This window comes from Podarcis cretensis, assembly GCF_951804945.1.
Source record: "Podarcis cretensis genome assembly, chromosome: 5".
Taxonomy (NCBI): domain Eukaryota; kingdom Metazoa; phylum Chordata; class Lepidosauria; order Squamata; family Lacertidae; genus Podarcis; species Podarcis cretensis.
Window position 1 is genome coordinate 7,893,779 of NC_137174.1, and position 20,928 is coordinate 7,914,706.

At 46.6% G+C, this 20,928-nt stretch overlaps 2 protein-coding genes across 6 annotated transcripts in view; one reads left to right on the forward strand and one right to left on the reverse strand.

The window, feature by feature from the left end:
* Window positions 1–699: 699 nt before the first annotated feature.
* AKAP3 (A-kinase anchoring protein 3) lies at window positions 700–12,332 on the forward strand. 3 transcript variants are annotated; one of them, XM_079977337.1, is made up of 6 exons: window positions 705–830; window positions 2,006–2,120; window positions 2,419–2,445; window positions 5,445–5,537; window positions 6,888–9,002; window positions 12,021–12,332. In XM_079977337.1, the coding sequence occupies exons 2-6, from the start codon at window positions 2,118–2,120 to the stop codon at window positions 12,174–12,176; spliced, it is 2,394 nt and encodes a 797-aa protein (XP_079833463.1). In that variant the 5' UTR covers window positions 705–830; window positions 2,006–2,117; the 3' UTR covers window positions 12,177–12,332. The 3 variants fall into 3 exon arrangements, with proteins under 3 accessions (XP_079833465.1, XP_079833463.1, XP_079833464.1); XM_079977338.1 differs by lacking the exon at window positions 2,419–2,445; XM_079977339.1 differs by lacking the exons at window positions 2,006–2,120; window positions 2,419–2,445 and having other exon boundaries at window positions 700–830.
* A 3,486-nt stretch (window positions 12,333–15,818) lies between these two features.
* Window positions 15,819–20,928, reverse strand: part of DYRK4 (dual specificity tyrosine phosphorylation regulated kinase 4) — a 51,653-nt gene continuing 46,543 nt past the window's right edge. For all 3 annotated transcript variants that reach the window (XM_079975139.1, XM_079975138.1, XM_079975140.1), the window contains 2 exons: window positions 19,142–19,305; window positions 15,819–16,180 (listed from right to left, as the gene is read on the reverse strand). In XM_079975139.1, coding sequence (XP_079831265.1) covers window positions 15,912–16,180; window positions 19,142–19,305 — 433 coding nt within the window. In that variant the 3' untranslated portion in view covers window positions 15,819–15,911. The remainder of the gene's footprint in view (window positions 16,181–19,141; window positions 19,306–20,928) is intronic.

Sequence of the window (20,928 nt, forward strand, 5' to 3'; positions counted from 1 at the left end):
AAACGGCCTCTTCCTCCTGGCTGGAACATCCTTCCTTTTGCATGTGATAGAAGGTGGGCGTGACCTAACCTGTCCAGGTAACAAAAGGACGAGTCACGCAGCACCCTTCCCTCTTTTTGACTTCCATCTTCGTTTCACCAGCTATTAGCTAGGATTGCTCTGCTAGCTCTCAGCTAGAAGCAGCACTGGGATTATTCCCCCATACGAGGTAGATCCACATGTACATATTTGTAACTAAGTCTGCCTTCAGGAATCCAACTGTGAACTGATGTGAGTAAACTAATTTTATCATCTTTAAATAAGATTGTGGCGTCTTTATTCTTTTTAAGAGGGATTCAAGGGAATTTACCAAGAGCGTACAATTCAGTCTGAGACAGATTGAATTGTATAATAGTGAGAGGCTCACACGAGCCTGCAACTAGCTATCTGCTGTTCATGTAAGAAAGGGGAATGTAACTCTGCTGCATAAAGGAACTTGCTAGTGCAAGTTAGGAAGGATAGTAATAAACAAGATATCCTCTCTTCCCACATATTTTAGGAGCAGAGGGCTTCTCTCTTCCACAAGGGAATGATTAAAGGAGCCTTTAATTTCAGATCTCATGCCAGGCTTGGGCTAGCCTGGCCCCCTCCTTGCAGTGTTGACTGTTGCCATGGAAAAGCCAGTTTCTCCTGGTGCTTTGTGATGTCAGTCTGCATTCTGGCAAGTGGAGGGTAAGTGAGGAGACCACAGCGTGGGGAGCTTTCAAAGAATATCCTGGAAGTTTTGGCCAAAAATTCTGCTTTTTTGGTGGGTGGGAATTCTTTTGGATGGTCACGTTGATGTGATAGAGGTAGGCAAAGACCCTTGGTTCTGCAGTGAGCACATTTTGGGGGATTTAAAGGTGTGGAACTGGGTGGTGATAAGCGATATCTGCTGAAATTCCTTTTTCTCCCTGACCTCTGAAGGCATGTTCTCTTTTCCACTTGGTGACCCTACTGAAGAGAGCCCTTATTTGACCAGGGGGCACCCAGAGAAAAAGAATGAACTCATGAATTCTTACCAGCTGGGTTGTACTTTTCTGTTCATCCACTCCAAAGATCTATCCAAATGGCCTTGCTGCTGTTTCGTCTGTTGTGTAGTGGGCGTTAAGGATCAGGCAATTTTCCTTCTAGTGGGGCCCACCTAATTAATGAGAAGTGAATGAAAAAGAGAATATTTGCATTTCTTCCAGGTGCAACTTTAAGAGAGTAAAGGGGAAAGTTCCTGTTGCTCTCACTCTTTGCCCTATTTCTGAGGTCACATGGGGAAATTTCTCAGGTGTGCCTTTGTGTCAACCTAGCCCACAGATCTTGAATATTGAGCAGCTGTTATTATAAACAGCTCCTTCAACCATTCCTCAAAAGGTTTGATTTCCACATCCTTGATCATCTTGGTCACCCTCCTTTGCACACCTTCCAACTTGTCAATATCCTTCTTAAAATGGTGGCCCCCATAACTGATCACAGTACTCCATGTGTGATCTGTAAATTTCTTTAGCAAGTTAACAATAAATAAGCATTAGCTTTCGGGCACGAATGTGAATTCTGCATAGCAGATGGGGGGCACAGGAAGAGGAGAGGGAAGTTTTGTAGTGTAAGTCAAGGTTAATACACAGATCAATTTAATTAATAACTCTCTTCATCAAAATATCTGCATTTTATGTCAGAAAAATTCTTTGTGAAGCGAGATGGCTGAGATGCACAGGAAATACATGGGCAAAAGTGTGTAATTTTAGAAAATCTCTGCTGTTTCACATTCTCATTTTGCTCAGTTAGTGGCACTCAGAATTGCAAAGGACAATTCCATTAGAGTAAATGGGAGTTGCAGAAGAGCATCCTGGTACTTAATTTCATTTCAACGGGTTTGGAAAAGGATAATTCTCCAATGGATTATGCTCAAGGATATTTGCTGTACTGGATTTGATGTTAATGCCCTACAACTTAGTGGAGAGCTGTCAACAGCAATTTTCTTTTCCCTCTCTCATAGATTCTTTTATGTATATATATATATGGCAACTTATGGAAGCCACTCCTGGAAGTTGAGAGTGTCAGCAGCTTTTCAGAGACATCCCTTGGGCCTACAAATCATATGAAAAAGAATGGTGGGTTTTTAGAAAAGGAAGAAAAAGGACAGAAATGTTACCAAAGTATAAGAGACTGAAAAATAATATTGGCATTCGTGAAGATGGTTGATAACTTTGTTGTATTTTTCTGCAGCTATTCCTAATTAGTTCATTTTCTGCTGGGGTTTTAGGTAGCTAATTTTTCTAAAGTTGCTGGGGTATTGTGATTCATTGTTAGAGTGCTTTGATAAGTTAATAATGAGTTTTGTAGTTTCCTTGAATTATTTGCATTGCTGTTTTTGATATGGTTCTGCTTTGGTTTTGCTGTCTCCTTTAGGCTTTCTCCGGACTGGAAAAGTGGAATGTAAATATAGATCTTTAAGAGAATCTGCTTCAGACAGTGATTGTAATACTGTTTGTTTAACACTTTTTTATTATCCTCCAGGGACGCAGGTGGCGCTGTGGGTTAAAGCCTCAGTGCCTAGGGCTTGCCGATCGAAAGGTCGGTGGTTCGAATCCCTGCGGCGGGGTGCGCTCTCGGTCCCAGCGCCTGCCAACCTAGCAGTTCGAAAGCACCTCCGGGTGCAAGTAGATAAATAGGGACCGCTTACCAGCGGGAAGGTAAACGGCGTTTCCGTGTGCGGCTCTGGCTCTGGCTCTGGCCAGAGCAGCGATGTCACGCTGGCCACGTGACCCGGAAGTGTCTCCGGACAGCGCTGGCCCCCGGCCTCTTAAGTGAGATGGGCGCACAACCCCAGAGTCTGTCAAGACTGGCCCGTACGGGCAGGGGTACCTTTACCTTTACCTTTTATTATCCTTCAGAAGCTAAGCTACACAGGGCGGTATTCAGTGACACAATTCTGCAAAGTGCAGTGAACCTTCCAATCCACTCTTGTACTCGCTAAATCTGTTCTGGCGTCCCCGCCCCCCCCCCCCCCGTTCCCCTTCCCAACCCTCCATAGCAGATTGGGGGACACAGGAAGAAGAGAGGGTAGTTTTGTTGTGTAAGTGTACATTCTTTGCACTAGTGAAAATACTTGGTTACCGCCCAGTCAGAGTAGCTAGCTAGAGCATGCGTATTGTACCTAAAATAGCACAATTTCTCCCTTACATTTCCTTGTTATTTAAAGGGTTTGCAGAATCTAGGATGGCATTTACCAAAGCATAGTTAAATGTGATATCTTGAGCTATTTTAGAAGGTACAAAAATGGTGCATACCCAGTACTTTTTTTTCTTTTTTAAAAAAATGTGTAGGGGGTACTCTAATTTTGACTCAAGAAAATCACCATTTTATAGTTCAAATCGGGGGAAATAAATAAAGTAAATCCACAAAAGATTCACAAAATGTTTAGGGGTATACATACCCCTGCGTCCCCCCAGAAAAAAGCACTGTACATACCTGTTCTTGTGGTTTAAGATCTTGTGCATGTTAATATCCCTTGTGTAGAAGCAGCTTGTCTGGTGGAGCAAAGCTGCCGTTCTAGCTTCTGGCCAGGGGTCTTGCTGTTCCTTAAAATGAGGGATGGAAAGTGAGGAGGCAGAAAGTGGGGAGGAATTAAAGAACCTTTTATTGAGGGTGAAAGAGGAGAGTGCAAAATATGGTCTGAAGCTCAACATCAAAAAAGCGAAGATCATGGCTACTGGTCCCATCACCTCCTGGCAAATAGAAGGGGAAGAAATGGAGGCAGTGAGAGATTTTACTTTCTTGGGCTCCATGATCACTGCAGATGGTGACAGCAGCCACGAAATTAAAAGACGCCTGCTTCTTGGGAGAAGGGCAATGACAGGCCTAGACAGCATCTTGAGAAGTAGAGACATCACCTTGCCAACAAAGGTCCGTATAGTTAAAGCTATGGTTTTCCCAGTAGTGATGTATGGAAGTGAGAGCTGGACCATAAAGAAGGCTGATCGCCGAAGAATTGATGCTTTTGAATTATGGTGCTGGAGGAGACTCTTGAATTATGGTGCTGGAGGAGACTGCAAGAAGATCAAACCTCTCCATTCTGAAGGAAATCAGCCCTGAGTGCTCACTGGAAGGACAGATTGTGAAGCTGAGGCTCCAGTACTTTGGCCACCTCATGAGAAGAGAAGACTCCCTGGAGAAGACCCTGATGTTGGGAAAGATGGAGGGCACAAGGAGAAGGGGGCGACAGAGGACGAGATGGTTGGATAGTGTTTTCGAGGTTACCAGCATGAGTCTGACCAAGCTGCGGGGGGCAGTGGAGGACAGGAGTGCCTGGCGTTCTCTGGTCCATGGGGTCACGAAGAGTCGGACACGACTAAACGACTAAACAACAACAAAATGAGGGATGAGGCATTGTGCGAATGCGCCAGCAGAGCCAATACAGCACTCTAGCTCAGTGGGTAGAGCATTAGACTCTTAAACTCAGGGTTCGAGCCCCATGTCCGGCAGAAGGTTGGACAAATGACCCTTGTGGTCCCTTCCAACTCTATACCTCCCCTCCCTCTCTCCCTCCTGGTAAACAACATGAGACTCTGCCCTTATATCATATGCCAAGAGAACAATAAATGGGACAAATTTTTGGGTGGTATATTGAAAGTTTTGTCCATGAGACTGTAATGAATCCACATTGTGGACTTTTGTAGATATGTAACTTTGAAAACCCTGTGTTTCCTACCTCCAGTAATAGATGATAGGGATTATTATTTTTTTAAGGGAGAATGTTGCGTCTTGCCAGGGAGCCTCAGAATTTTAAGTGAACGCTTTGTTTTATTTAGGGTTTACATAATTTTAAAGGGATTGAATGTTGTGGTTTTGAAATCCAGAATTTTGCTTCTGCTTTTACAGAGTTTTATTTGAGTCTGTGTTTGTTTTTACTGACATTAACTTCTGTTGATTTTTTACAAGTACGTAATTCCCTTCTACGGGACGCAGGTGGCGCTGTGGGTTAAAGCCTCAGCGCCTAGGGCTTGCCGATCGAAAGGTCGGCGGTTCGAATCCCTGCGGCGGGGTGCGCTCCCGCTGCTCGGTCCCAGCGCCTGCCAACCTAGCAGTTCGAAAGCACCTCCGGGTGCAAGTAGATGAATAGGGACCGCTTACCAGCGGGAAGGTAAACGGCGTTTCCATGTGTGGCTCTGGCTCTGGCCAGAGCAGCGATGTCACGCTGGCCACGTGACCCGGAAGTGTCTCCGGACAGCGCTGGCCCCTGGCCTCTTAAGTGAGATGGGCGCACAACCCCAGAGTCTGTCAAGACTGGCCCGTACGGGCAGGGGTACCTTTACCTTTAATTCCCTTCTGATTTGTAAAAGGTCTGATGACTAGATACAAATAAACAAATCTGAATTACGCTGAATATGGCCCCCTGGAAATTTAACTCTAGTTGTAATTCCTCTTTATTGCAGATGACAGAGAGTATCGACTGGTTGCAGAGCCAGAGTGGATTGTGTAAAGTTGATCGTTACACCGCAAGTGATGAGGAGGACCAGAACTGGACAGTAAGAAATTGATAGTTATTTCGGCATAATTGCTTTCTGGAGACTAATCTTGTTGCTTCTTAATGTGCTAGGACTGAAGATGTGTTTGATCCTTTACGTTTGAGCTCAGGTGCCGACGGTATTTCCTGGGTTCGGTACACTATATGTGAATTGGGTTCTCTGACCCAGTGACAAAGAGCTCACAGATTTGCATAAAATGTGTTTTCCTTTGCAGGTGGAGTAGAAGGCCCCAAAATAAGCCAGCAGCCACAAATGTACAGTCATACCTCAGGTTGAATGTGCTTCGGGATGAGCGCGTTTGAGTTGTGCTCCGTGGCAACCTGGAAGTAACGGACCGCGTTACTTCTGGGTTTCGCCTCTTGCGCATGCGCAGACGCTCAAAATTACGTCATGCGCAGAAGCGCCAAAACGTGACCCGTGCACACGCAGATGCACGGACACGGGTTATGTTTGCTTCTAGATGCGAACGGGGCTCCAGAACGGATCCCATTCGCATCTAGAGGTACCACTGTAATGTCTAACAGACAGAATCTGAACTGGTGAAGCTTTTCCCCATAGTTCTGCTTCCATGTCAGAAAAGGCCTGTTGAATTCTGCCTGCCACAGGGGTGTTAAAGGCACAGGAACACAGCTTCTCCCAGTACTAGCTCTATGCCAAGGCCTAGGTTCCCATCCCGTATCTACTTATCTGGGAGTAAGTCCCATGAAACAGAAAGAGACTTCTATTATAGCCTAGTTGCATCACACATTGTGGTTACATTCCAGAGGCAGCACGTATACACGGAAATCATATATAGCTATTTTTTTGGCTGACAAGGGGCGAAAACCCCACAGGAAGCCCTACCCCGTTGTCTCCCCTGCCTTCCCTCACTCCTCCACATGCGAGCAGGGGCGGAGGAAGGGGGTGCAATGGATGCGGACCACCCCGGGTGTCACCACTGAGGGGGGTGACAAAATGCCGGACGGCACACTTTTCCTGGACCAGGCAATCAATATCCATTAGAATGGCACTTGTGACATTTCAGTGTTTCCCAGAATCAAAAGAGCAAGGACGTTGTACTTACTGACTACAGTGGTACCTCGGGTTAAGTACTTAATTCGTTTCGGAGGTCGGTTCTTAACCTGAAACTGTTCTTAACCTGAAGCACCACTTTAGCTAATGGGGCCTCCTGCTGCTGCTGTGCCGCCGGAGCACGATTTCTGTTCTCATCCTGAAGCAAAGTTCTTAACCCGAGGTACTATTTCTGGGTTAGCGGAGTCTGTAACCTGAAGCGTATGTAACCCGAGGTACCACTGTACAATAACCAAGGGGACTAAACCGTTGTCAAATTGTCTTTTGTTTGCTGTTTAGACTGACTCAGCCAAGCTTTTTCAGCAAACTGCCTCTGATCCGCTCAAAGTCTTAAGCTGGCTCCGAAAAGATCTGGAAAACTGTGCCATCGGAGTCCAGAACGTGTTGAATGCCAGTAACAACGCAGGGGGTGCAAAATCGAGGGACCCCTCCACGACGAGGCAAAACATGCCGCAGCGCAATGTGCGTTCCCCGGGCGGTTTCAGTGTCTGCGATGAGGAATTCAGTGTGAACGTCAGCTCCAACAGGGCTTCACCCACTTTTCACTTGTCCATGAAGGCTGCGTGTCAGAAGGAATCCAAGGATGAAGAAAGCGATGGCTCTACTTCACCAAACACAAATCCTGATCCGGATGACGTATCTTTTTATTGCAATAGGCTTTCCAACCTTGCCATAGCTATGGCCCGGAAAGAGATGAACGACCGGTCAGATGGCAACAACACATGCATACATAAGTCGCTTTATGGCCCTGCTGGGGACCACGGCCACAGGTCTATCGGAGTGGGTACGGAGGACATCAAGCACAATGTGCCACCCAAGATGTGTGAAGGTGAATATGAAGAAACCCCAGCTTCTAAGAAGAAGACCGCGTTTTATTACAAAGAAGAAAATGCAGAAATACCTAATAAGAGTGACCCTTACAGGGACGGGATCAAAGGCTGTAACCGCAAGAAGCGCTTTGGTCCAGACGAGTATGGCAACTCACTGAGCAAAGGCATATTGGTTTACGCCAACAACGTGGTTTCCGATATGATGGTCTCGGTTATGAAGACCATGAAGGTGAAGGTGAACGACTCAAACATCGCTTGTGCCGTGTTGAAGAAGGTTCTGCTGAAGCACTCCAAAGAGGTTGTGTCTGATTTCATAGACTCCTGCATGAAGAACTTACACGATGTCACCGGAACGCTCATGACCGACTCTGACTTTGTTTCCGCCGTGAAGCGAAGCCTCTTCACGCAGGGAAGTCAGAAGGCCTCTGAAATTGTCCAAGCCATGCTGAATCGGTTACACAATGCTTTGATTGTGCAGAAGCACGTGAGCGACAGGGGAAAGTCTCAGAGCATGGCCTTTGCCAGTGTCAAGACTGGGTCTGGACATGATGGAAAGTCTCAAAACATGAGGTTTTCTGCCACGAAAACAGAATCTTGTAAAGAGAAAGAAATGACCTGCGCAGAAACCGTGGGCAACCACATCATAAAGGAGGGCCTCACCATGTGGCACCAGAAACAACACGACGACTGTTCAAATCCCCAGTCATCAAAGGCTGGGTGGAATCCAGAAAACCAAGATCTTGCTAACCTCTCAACAGATTCTTGGGCAAGAGACCTGATTGTGACAGCATTGCTGCTGATACAGTACCATCTAGTCCAGCAGGAGAATGCATTGAAGGAAGCCGAATGTGGCAGGAGCGGCAAGGCAGGTGGCACCGGGTTCGGGTTCTTGTCCCAAGAAAAAGGTGGCAACGCCTGTACACTGCCTTTATCAAAACAGTTTGACTCATTGAAGCAAAGTGACGACGAGCAGTCAGAGACCAATGCCGAAAATGACATGTCAAGTGTCGTAGTCATGCTCATGCAAAAGCTCATCAATGAGACGGTCAACAAATTAGGAGGAAACGCCGGAACTTTGATGGCCGACGAGGCCTACAAGAGCACTTACAAATGCCCCGAGGGACCTGGGCCTTCAGGCGCTTCCGAAGTAGACCACTCCTACGAGGAAGCCATTTCTGGACTGACCAAAATGATTCTGGATCAGTTTGATGTCAACAGGAAGGAAGGAGGCAGCGGGCCCTTCATTGACAACCTGGTGGATACAGTGACCAAACTGTGTCTCATGATAGCCAAATACAGCAATCCTGAGTCAGGTCTGGGGGATATGGGAGATGGGGAAGACGCTTGCGGGCCTCTGTATGCAAAGGGCACAGATTCTGCAGAAAGCCGAATAGGGTCAGGGGAAGACACGGTGTCTGGCCGCAAAGTGGTTGTAACCAACCAGAATGCTCCGGAGAACATTCAGAACAAACAGCTTCAAGCCATCCTTCAGTGGGTAGCAGCCTCTCAGTTGAACGTCCCCGTGTTGTACTTCATGGATGATGATGAAGAGACCCTGAATAAGGTAAATGGGAAGAAACTAGTGGGGGCATTTGCGTGGGATAGTATTAAGTTGTGCGTGTTATTGCAAGAAGTTTTGTTGCCTCTGTATTTCCCTGATATATCACAGATAACCTTTCAGGGTTAGGGCAGGGGTATTGGGGAATCACCTTCCAATTTTGATTACTCTCCCTTTTGCCCATCCCCTTCTCTCATCTCTTTCCCTCCTGCTGCAACCTCTCCTTCTGCTCAGGCTGGTTTCATGCAGAAAAGAAAATTGTGCAAATGGAAGGAGCTCTTTAGAACCCCAATGATTCCAAATAATTCACTAATCATCAGTCACAGTTTTGACTTCTTGGTGAAAAACACTGAAAGGTGGAGCAGCCAGACGGGCCTCTTCTCATACAGACCACTTAGAAAGTTGCCTGAATGTTTTGCTTCCTAACTTTCTTTCCAAGCATGCTAGAGACTTTTTTTTTAAAAAAAGTGAAAGCACAGCATCTGGGGCCCCTTGCAGGCTTGAGCCCTGGAGCAACTTATCCAACTGCACCATTCTAATCAGTGCTATTTTTCTAGAAAAAGAGGTGCCAGAACTCACCGTGAACACTTCCCTCATTTTTTTAGAATAGCAATGGCATCTACCTGAGAGATGCAGGAACTGAGTTCTGGTTAGTTATGCCTGAAAAAGCCCTGCTTATAATGTTGCCATTGGATGAGTTTAATCTTGTTCAAATGGTATTTGGTACCATTAGTCACATTTAGATATTTAGTTGATACAGAACCACAGAACACAGTTTTCTGGTGGTTCCAGTTCTAGGTCTGTGAACGGTCCAAGAAGATGGTGATACTATTTTGCCCCATGGCCTTTGTCCTATGGGATCCCCTGTACTCTTTAATAGCTACTGGCAGTGGTCATCTGGGTTTTGCGAGAAACAAAGCAATAGTGGTGCCAATCTTCAAGAAAGGCCAACCCAGTGACCCAGAGAAATATAGACCCATTAGTTTGTTATCAATAAAGGGAAAAATTATGTCTGCCACCTCTGCACTAGATTGCCTGCCTTTCTGAATGCTAATAGCATCTTTACTGAGGCACAAGCTGCATTTAGAGAGAACTGTTCAACTTCCAATCGCTGTATAGTTCTATTCCACCTTGCCGAGAAATATTCAAGACCTCTACAAGCAAACTGTATGTAGCTTTTATGGCCCTAAAAATCAGCCTTTGATTCCATCACCAGAGCCAAGTGATGGGGAAAGTAGGAAAAGGTTCTGGTTGACAATAGACTTTTCTGCCTCATCAAGGCCCTTTATAGTAATAGCAAGCTATTAGTCAGATGTGGTACCCAGGGACAGCTCTCAGGTGAAATATCTATGTCTAGAGGAATCAGACAGTGCTGTATCCTTGCACCCTCCTTGTTTAACAGATTTATAAATGACCTAGAGGATGACTCACTTGGCCACATGCCCAAACCTAGGGTCAGGAGGACTCCATTACTACTGTATGCTGACGATGCAGCTATTCTGTAACGTTCCAGACCAGGAGAAACTAAGGAGGTTCATGTCTTATTGCGTACAGAATGATCTAAAAATTAACTTTGGGAAAACTAAAATCTTGGGTTTTGAGAATAAATTTTCCCAATGCAAATGGATACTAGACAGGCAAGCTTCCAATACCTGGGGCTGACATTCCATCACACAACAACATGGACCACCCATCGATCTGTGGCCCTCCAGAAAGTACAAGCTAGTCAGTTAGCCACTCTTTACTAAATATTCCACCTGCCATCAAAGTATTCAATGCCAAAGCAGCTGCCCAATTACTAGCCTCTAATATCTGGGGTGGAGGAATAATATTTGAGTTGAATAACCTCCAGGCTAAATTCTTGAGGCTTCTCCTCCAGATCTCCAGATATATGCCTAACACAGTCAATTTTCATGGAAACTGGGGAATGCCCTCTACTGACCAGGACCTGGTGGGCAGCCTTAAAATACTAACTTAAGGTCAATGTTTTCAAACTGGGCACAGGACTACTCCAACATGTAGCTCAGGACAATTTCGTAAGTTGCTGGTCCAAGCTCAACGCCCGAAAAGCTTCCTCAGTTGGGCTGTCCCCATCTCTTCTTGAACACTTGGGCTCTGAACCACAAAAACAAAACTGTGAGCCGTTGCGTATGGTGATCTTCAGGCCCATTCACACTTACCCTGCTCACCAAGAGCTGTGAGTTTACAGTATGTTGGGACACTTTACACAGCTGAATATCTAAAGAACTTGACAGTGGTCAACTACCGCAGACTTTTTACCAAGGACAGACTGAATATCTTTCCTTCTGAATTGCATCAAAGCAGATTTGTGGATATTCCTTACTCTGCTAGATTATGCCCCTCTACAAATCAGGTAGAAGAATCTATACAGCATATTCCACTGGCCTGCAGACTATACAAGCAGGTCAGACAACAAAAGATTATTCCTTTAATTGCAAACCCACAGAATTTTATGTTAGGCACCTATTAGACAATAGGATTCCAAGCATATCTTTGGCAGTTGCCAGTTTCTTTCTGAGGCGGTCACGATCAGAAAGCACTTTTTATTAGTTAAAGGTCTGGGACAAGCTTAGTTTTATCCGCTCAAGTAGTACGTATGTATTTTGTATTTTTATGTACTGGAATCTATTTGTGGGTCTTTGGACTGCACTAAAGAATTGACTGAATAGGCAATGTTCTGTTTCCAGATGTTTTGGACTATAACTCCCATCAGGCCCAGCTAGCATGAGTAACGGTTAGGGATAACAGAAGTTGAGCTTGGAAAAGCTGGATGACCCTATGTTGACTTACCCCTGTGCTGCAGTATAGCGGAAGCTGGGCCTGATTGTATAAACTGGGCTTCCATCTCGAGTAGAATATGATTTTGGAAATTGGCTATTGGGCAGGTGCTGCAGGTCAGTGGGAATGTGAAAGTTCTGGTGGGTGAATATGAACCAATACCAGCCCCCCACCCACGCTCCCCAAATAAATCGCACTCATCGCTGTCTTCCCCCCCCCCCACAGCTTCAGCAACTCTCCACAGTGGCCGTGGACAGGGGCTACAGCGTCGGAGAAGTGATGCAGGCAGTTCTGAAGTATGAGAAGGAAAGGCAGCTGGGCGAGGCCTTGGGCAACTTTGTGCGGCTGCCAGTTCTGGACTGGCTGCTTCAAAACCTGTGAACACGACGGCCTCTCCCTGCGCCCTGCCCTCCGAGCGCAGGCTTCTCTTCCGTCACAGCATTAATTTCCACAGCACTCATTTGTCAGATATGATGTTATGAGTTTTACTAAATCTTCCCCTGCTGAGCAGTCAAATGAATAAAAGGAAATACTTAAGTGGCGGAGCAGTCTTCATTCCTAGGCATTTCAACTAAAATGGGGCATTTGAGGCAAACTTTGGAACTTGCTCCTCCAGTGATGGCCACCAACTTGGATGGCATTAAAAGATTAGACAAATTTGTGGAGGAGAGGGCTTTTGGTGGCTATGCTCTACCTCAGGCTTCCTCAAACTAGGCCCTCCAGATGTTTTGAGACTACAGTTCCCATCATCCCTGACCACTGGTCCTGCTAGCTAGGGGTCATGGGAGTTGTACAGGGGGCGTGCAGGTGTGGGGGATTCCCTGGTCCTGAATGGGGTAACTGTGCCCCTGAAGGACCAGGTGCGCAGCCTGGGAGTCATTGTGGACTCACAGCTGTCCATGGAGGCGCAGGTTAATTGTGTGTACAGGGCGGCTGTCTACCAACTCCACCTGGTATGCAGGCTAAGGCCCTACCTGGCCGCGGACTGTCTTGCCAGAATGTTCCATGCTCTAGTTATCTCCCGCTTGGACTACTGCAATGCACTCTACGTGGGGCTATCGTTGAAGGTGTCCCAGAAACTGCAGTTAATCCAGAATGCGGCAGTAAGACTGGTGACTGGGAGTGGCCGCCGGGACCACATAACACCAGTCCTGAAAGATCTGCATTGGTTTCCAGTATGTTTCTGAGCACAATCCAAAGTGTTGGTGCTGACCTTTAAAGCCCTAAACGGCCTCGGTCCTGTATACCTGAAGGAGCATCTCCACCCCCATCGTTCAGCCCGGACACTGAGATCCAGCACCAAGGGCCTTCTGGCAGTTCCCTCATTGCGAGAAGTGAGGTTACAGGGAACCAGACAGAGGGCCTTCTCAGTAGTGGCGCCCACCCTGTGGAACACCCTCCCTTCAGATGTGAAGGAAATAAGCAGCTATCCTATCTTTAAAAGACATCTGAAGGCAGCCCTGTTCAGGGAAGTTTTTAATATTTAATGCTGTATCGTTTTTAACACTTGATTGGAAGCCGCCCAGAGTGGCTGGGGAAACTCAGCCAGATGGGCGGAGTATAAATAATAAATTATTATTATTATATTATTATTGTAGGCCAAAAACATCTGGAGGGCGAAGTTTGAGGAAGCCTGCTCTACCTCCACAGCTGGAGGCAGCAATGGTTCTGAATGCCAGTTGCTGGGAGCCACTGGAGGGAAGAAAAGTTCTTGGTTTCATGTCCTGCTCCATGGCTTCTCACGGAGATCTGGTTGACCACTGTGACAGCAGGATGCTGGACTTAGCTGGGCAGTTTGATCCAGCAGGCTGGATCTGAATTGTTTTTCTTGCAGCAGTTATTCTGTTGCAAATGTTTTAAATACTGCATTCTTTGCCACCAATGCAATTTGAATTATATTCCATCTCTTACAGTTTCTCTAGAGCAAAGAGGCTTATTAGCGAGGCTACAGAGCCCTTGAAGTCTTCCTGCACTAATGATTTATACAGTGGTGCCTCGCAAGACGAAATTAATTCGTTCCGCGAGTCTCTTCGTCTTGCGGTTTTTTCGTCTTGCGAAGCACCCCTATTAGCGGCTTAGTGGCTTAGCAGCTATTAGCGGCTTAGCGGTTAGGAAAAAGGGGGGGAGGGGAAAAAACTCGCAAGACGTTTTTGTCTTACGAAGCAAGCCCATAGGAAAATTCGTCTTGTGAAGCACCTCAAAAGACGGAAAACTCTTTCGTCTAGCGAGTTTTTCGTCTTGCGAGGCATTCGTCTTGCGGGGCACCACTGTAGTTTCACAGGAGCACAAAAGTTATTTGACGGAGGGACCAGCCATACCCTCAAGACTTCAAGTTGACACTGCAAGCCATCGTTTATGAATGCTTACAAAATTATGCGGGTGATCTGAGTTCAGATACCACTCCCATTGAAAGCATAATAATTTCCTCCTCTGAGCTCAAAATACTTTTTTTACAGAGTTCAAAACCACATGGCTCCCTCCAGTGCTTCAATTAGAAAGCAGTAATTTCAATATTATCGCAGCAATCAAGATTTTATGGCTACCTTAATCATTTTGCGACATCATCTGTGTTGTGGAACCTTGTGCTATTATGAGATTCCAACCAAGTCATGGCTAAACCAAATTTGGGAGCAAACCCCTCCCCCAGAATTGAGGTTTTCTGGTGAAAGGCTGATCCAGATATCGTTTTGTTCCAGGAAACTCACCAGAAACATAAAAGGTAAAGTTAAAGGACCCCTGGACAGCTACGTCCAGTCAAAGGTGCAGCACTCATCTCACTTTTCGGGCCACGGGAGCCAGCGTTTGTCCACAGGCAGCTTTCTGGGTCATGTGGCCAGCATGACTAAACTGCTTCTGGTGCATGGAGGACCATGACGGAAACCTGTCACGTGTGGTGACGTTTCTGTGGGTGGCTTCTAACACCAAACCCCTACTCCCATTTGCTTCTCACCTGAGCACAAGCTGGCCATTTTGCTTCCAGTGGCCTTGTGGTGTCAGTCGCTGGTTACAGAGGGTGAACTTGAGATTTCAACAACACATTTAGAAAAAGTTGTTTTCTCAAGATCTCTACACAATTCATGTGAGAGCTTATCTTGGAAACTGGAATGGTAGCACATATAAGGTAAAGGTAAGGGACCCCTGACTATTAGGTCCAGTCGTGACCGACTCTGGGGTTGTGGCACTCATCTCGCTTTATTGGTCGAGGGAGCTGACATACAGCTTCCGGGTCATGTGGCCAGCAGGACTAAGCCGCTTCTGGCGAACCAGAGCAGCACACGGAAACGCCGTTTATCTTCCCGCCGGAGCGGTACCTATTTATCTACTTGCACTTTGATGTGCTTTCGAACTGCTAGGTTGGCAGGAGCAGGGACCGAGCAACGGGAGCTCACCCCATTGCGGGGATTCGAACCGCCGACCTTCTGATCAGCAAGTCCTAGGCTCTGTGGTTTAACCCTCAGCACCACCCGCATCCCTATCCCATATATAACAGGCATTTAAAATGTGTGTGTGTGTGTGTGCGCAGGGGTCTCACACAATGCCCCTTTATCACTCTTGTGCAAATTATAGGGCTCCTATCAATTGAATTGGGGTCACAATGCAGAGCTCTGGTACCCCTATCTTGCTGCTCTGATTTTTTCTTTCTATTTTCTGGGAAATGTTTTAAGTTGTGGGGGTTTTTTAACACCTGTCGCTTCTGGTGTCGTTAACCACCCTGAGATCTATGGATATACGGCGGTATACAAATTTAATAAATAAAATACAATACGAGACTTTAAAAAAACCAAACCCCTGACTGAAATAACAGCCCATGAGCTGTGCAAGAAATGCCTTGGAGGTTAGACAGAGGTCCTATGTCTTCACCTTGCATTACTCACAAGTAAAATGATCAGCCACACCCTTGTTCTGATCAAAATTAATTTCTGTCCCTCAAGAGAGCAAAATATATTCTATTTGAACTGTAAAAGAGTACCCATTTCCACTCATACAGTCTTCCTCCACACCAAGAAATGTGCACAGACCGTATACAGACAGTTATGTTAAATTTCTGTTCTTGAACATTTTACAGCAAAAAAGTTACCTAAAAGCAGACCACAAATGATATGCAAAGAGGACTAGTCATTGCTTGTACTTGATGGGTGGCAAGACGCTTGTATTTTTGTGCATGACCTTCTCAGTCCTATGGTCTCTCTGTTCTCTTTTAACAGTTTTGTCCACCATGGTTTCCAGTTCTTTTTCTGGAGTTTCTTGCTTGTTGGAATCCTCCTTTTCCTCTTGGTTTGCATCTTGGGAGGTTATGATGGGAGATAATTTCTGAACCGCAACGGATAACTTTTCAGCGGGATCAGATTTTATTTCTCCGGCAGATTGGTGCCGTGTGGTTTCATCTGCAGAAAAGGGGAGACACAAAATTTAAGAGAAAATGCAAATCCAGACTTCAATAAATATAAAGAGGAGTGTTCAAGTAAGGTTTTGGCACCTGCTTAAAACACTTTTGTATCCAGCCTTGTGGATGCTGGCATAGTTTAGAATTGCTTTTAACTGTATTCATCCTTTTAATATTTCTTGCAAACCACTTATTTTATATAGAGGTTATATATCGGTTATATATCAAGCAGCATGTAATTTGCTCAGGGTTTGAGCCCCACGTTGGGTGAAAGATTCCTGCATTACAGCGAACTGGACTAGATGACCCTCTTGGTCCCTTCCAACTTGACAGTTCTGTGAATCTAAGTGTTGAAAGTTGCAACACACACAGAGGCCACATTTCTCCTCTCACCTCCCCATTCACAAAAATAAACGCAAACAATTAAGCAAAAACCTAGAAACATACAACTGTCCGCCACTGCTCTCTCTTGACAAATATTATAAAAACCAGCTATCGAAACTGACAACAACAGCCTTCTCCTGGCTAGCTGCAACGAACGTGCTTTGAGGTGTGGCCTTAGGGAAACCAGCACTGAGCGTGCTCAGACTGTTCTCCAAGGCAATCCTACTGGGCCAATACTGAAGCTGCTGTTTAGCCCTGGCAACAAGAGATAAGAAAAGAAACCTCCAGCAAACACATGCCTTTTTCTCCTCCTAAGACACAAATAATAGGGGCCTCTTTCTCAAAGTGCTGCTTTGGGATTGTGATGGGCAGAGAACAGCAGGTTGACAGAAATGTTTGCAGAGCTTTCCTGAATTTGGACAGAAGAGTAAAATGCATGTTGTACAGGGAAGACTGTGTGGCTCTGAGATTTGTGGGGAGGGCTATGCCTCAGGGAGGCAGCCTCTGCTAGAGATACCTGTACCTGCTTGAGGTTTCTGTGAGTGGTGCAGGTAGTAATATAATGATTTATAATAATTTATTATTTATACCCCGCCCATCTGGCTGGGTTTCCCCAGCCACTCTGGGCGGCTTCCAGCAAAACATTAAAATACAATAATTCATCAAACATTAAAAGCTTCCCTAAACAGGTAGAAGTGCAGTGGGCTGAAAGAACAGGAAGGTTGAGATGTGTAACAAAAACCAGTATTTCTAGTACACCACCCGGCCGGCCTACCCATGAGGCTGATGGAAGCCGCCATCTTGGGCGGCAGAATCCCATGAAGACCTTTGCTCACCAACCGCCAGAGAAGTAAGGAGAAATGGCGGCGGCAGCAGCTTCCAGCGAGATCTCAAGATAGTTCTGCGAGATGTCTCTGGAAGCTACCATCACCGTGCAAGTGGAGCCGAGAGCGTGGGACCTTCGCGTTTTGTCTCTCCACACTACAAACACGTAGCTGTCCATCACTGATGGACTCTCTCCACCTTAATAATCGATCACTGGGGAGATAATGCTTCCTCTGTTCTCAGTCCCTCCTTTCTCCCTCTCTTTCCACGGCAAACATAGGCGACCAACCTCTATCCCTGAAACAGCTGGTGGCGAGGGGGAACTGGGCTCAGGAAACAGACATCAAATGGCCGGTGTTTTCTTAGCAAATGCATCACAGTGATGGCTTCAGTAGCAGAAGACAGACTTCCTCCAACCCGAAAGCAAACAGCGTGTTTGTTTGTGTGTACATATCTTGACGTGGTCTCGGAACTGGAGGGCACACTCAAGGAAAATGATGTTTACATTTTCAGTTCATTCCACCTGCCACCCCACATCAGTCTGTGGGCTGACGGAGGCTGCTTTGACATCCAGGGAACAATTGCAATGGGCTGAGAGAATTTAGGAACCGGACGGTGGCGGGGACTATGCGGTGTCCTTTCCATGGTCGAGGGGCAGGCATGGACACCAGAGCTTGAGAGCACTTGTGATGTGGCAATTGCACGGCCCTCTGCTTTCCGAAATTGCCCACACAGGTTCAACTACTCCCTGGGGGTTACCTGAACAGAGAGGCATGGTCACATCATACTTTTTATCCTGCTCGCCACACTTTAGGGGAGCAGAAAACTGAGCTGGGTAGAAAGCAACAAAATGCACAGAAAGGTAACCAAATAGATTCTGTGAAATGTATAGGTTATGCAAATTCGGTAAATGTGCATTGTTTCTATTCTTTTGTAAAATCTGTTTTTCAAAACGCTATGCAATTTTGCAATAAATTACATGAAAAGAGTTTTATTTTTCATATTTTTCCCTGCTTCTGCCCATCATGGGGAAGGGCAAGGAGGCATATATTGTGCTGCAGCCCCACCGTACAATCATTGAAAAATCTTATGCTACAAGTCCTCTGGCACTGACTATTTCAAACATATCTTTTCGACCATAAAAGATGGAAACCTGCTGCTGCTGCTTCTTTATTTGGAGCTGGAATTCTTTGGAAGCTGGGTTCAGCTACTAGTATCCCATAACGTAGCCTTTCTGGTTTCCATAACATGCAAACTGTTAGGGTGTGAAACCTTAGACGCTGGCAGGTTAGCAATGTCATGTGACTTTAAGTAGTCAAGCTCGTTAAGTTGTTAAGTTGCTCATTATATAAAGAGTGTTTGTTTTCTCTGCCTGTGGGGCGTGAAGCAAAAATGTCTGAAAGCTCCGGAGGTGTTTCTGTTATCTTTCCGCAATAAACCTGTCTTTGGAAAGACAGGCTTCCCTGTGTCGTTATTTCTTTGCTGCTGAGACTCTGAAGCTTGTACTGCAACAAGAATCTCTGCAATGCTCTGCAAAGAGAACTGTTGCTGGTTGCGCAGTGGAAGCGTTTACTGGACCAGTACACAGACTCTCTTACAAACTGCCAAAGAGAAAGAAGCAGACCTCAAGATGCTGCTGAACTTGGCAGGGGCTTCCTGGTGTTTTGGTTTTGGTTTGTCTCCCCCTGAAATACCTATTTAAAGACAATTCATTGGGGGGGGGGGGAGAAAGAGCCAAGAACTATGAGTCCACCTCGTTCTGGCTGAGCACTCTTATGAGTGCTTTCCTTCTTCTTCTCTGCCTCGCCTGACTTCGTAGTAGCCTTGGGCTTTTGTTTTGCTTTATGTAACCATGGGTCCTGCATCCAGGAGTGGTGCATTGCATCTTCCGGAGTCATGCGCAAGGAAGGTTTCCATCTTGACATAAAACATATGGAGAACATCAGTATGGAGCATGATTGTATTATACACATACAAACCTATGTGCATATGAAGCTTATTACTCACATTATCCTACATGTGACAGCACATGAAACCACTACACTCATATGGTATGACCTTAAAAAGTAAAGGTACCCCTGACCGTAAGGGACGCGGGTGACGCTGTGGGTTAAACCACAGAGCCTAGGACTTGCCGATCAGAAGGTCAGCGTTTCGAATCCCTGCGATGCAGTGAGCTCCCGCTGCTCGGTCCCTGCTCTTGCCAACCTAGCAGTTCGAAAGCACGTCAAAGTGCAAGTAGATAAATAGGTACCACTCTGGTGGGAAGGTAAACGGTGTTTCCGTGCGCAGCTCTGGTTCGCCAGAAGCGGCTTAGTCATGCTGGCCACATATCCCGGAAGCTGTACGCCGGCTCCCTTGGCCAATAAAGTGAGATGATTGCCGCAACCCCAGAGTTGTCCACAACTGGACCTAATGGTCAGGGGTCCCTTTACCTTTACCTTTACCCCTGACCGTTAGGTCCAGTCGTGGACAACTGATCAGCAAGCTTCTGATCAGCAAGCCCTAGGCTCTGTGGTTTAGACCACAGCACCGCCCGTGTCAGTAATTGCATTTTCACAGCAGTTTCATCACTGCATGTCACATAATTTGCTCTGCAAAAATCTGAGAGTCTAATATATAGGCGCTGCATCCAAAAAAAAGGCAAAGGCCCTGTTCTCCTTAGAGCCTGAAAGGAGGCAAAATGAAGAAGAAAGATAGATGAGGGAGATCAGTTTGAGAATGCCAGAATGCATAGGTAAGTTTTAAACAGGCATTGAAAGGGGGGTCCTGGGAGGCAGAGCTTCAAGGGCAATAGATCTAACTTTAGCCACCTTTGCAGCCAGCCACCAATAACTCCCAAGGCACCAAGTGACTGTGGCCTTACACTTCTAAAATCATGTGTCAGGGACTCAGCGGGAGCGCAGGGAGGAGAGGAGATGGAGAGCGAGGGGGAGCAATCCGAGGGCAGCGTAGGAGAAGATGACAGCAGCCCGATAGATTCCATGAGCCTCTCCAGCGAATCGGAAGATTCACAGAAGGGGGCGCCGATGGGCAGGGCAAGGGGCGACCCAAGGGGGACACCCCAGAAGCAAGGGGCCAGCGGGGACTCCCAGAGCAGCAGTTGGAAATCAGGACCAGCTTCCCCACCAGAGCGTAGTGGGGGGGAGGAGTCCCAGGTGTCAGAGCCCACATATGCACCACCAGCGAGAGAAGATGAGTCAGGGTTGACCACGCCTCCATCGGAGAGCGAGTTAACGGTCAAGAGGAAAGTTGCAGGCTGGGCACGCGCGCCAAGTTCAAATGTACAGGCGAGCGGCACAGAAGGTAGCCCGGATAGGGAACCAGGTCCTAAAGCCCGCCGGAAGGAGGGGGAAGAATCATCAGGGTCAGCGTCAGAGGAGTCCAGGAAGGATGAAACCCTAGCGGGCAGGAGGGCCCAGAGGAGAAAGGAACTTAGGAAGAGGTGGAGCAAGGCGAGAGTCTTAAACTGGTGTGGAAGGGGAGGAGACTCAGACGGGACTTCACTGGTCTAAGGTCGAGACGTAGAGCTGCACGCTG

Excerpts from the sequence above, each read along its gene's own strand:
- AKAP3 (XM_079977337.1), top strand. Across the intron at positions 5,538-6,887 it reads AGGAGGACCAGAACTGGACA|ACTGACTCAGCCAAGCTTTT; the intron begins GTAAGAAATTGA and ends TTTGCTGTTTAG. Across the intron at positions 9,003-12,020 it reads ATGAAGAGACCCTGAATAAG|CTTCAGCAACTCTCCACAGT; the intron begins GTAAATGGGAAG and ends CCCCCCCCACAG.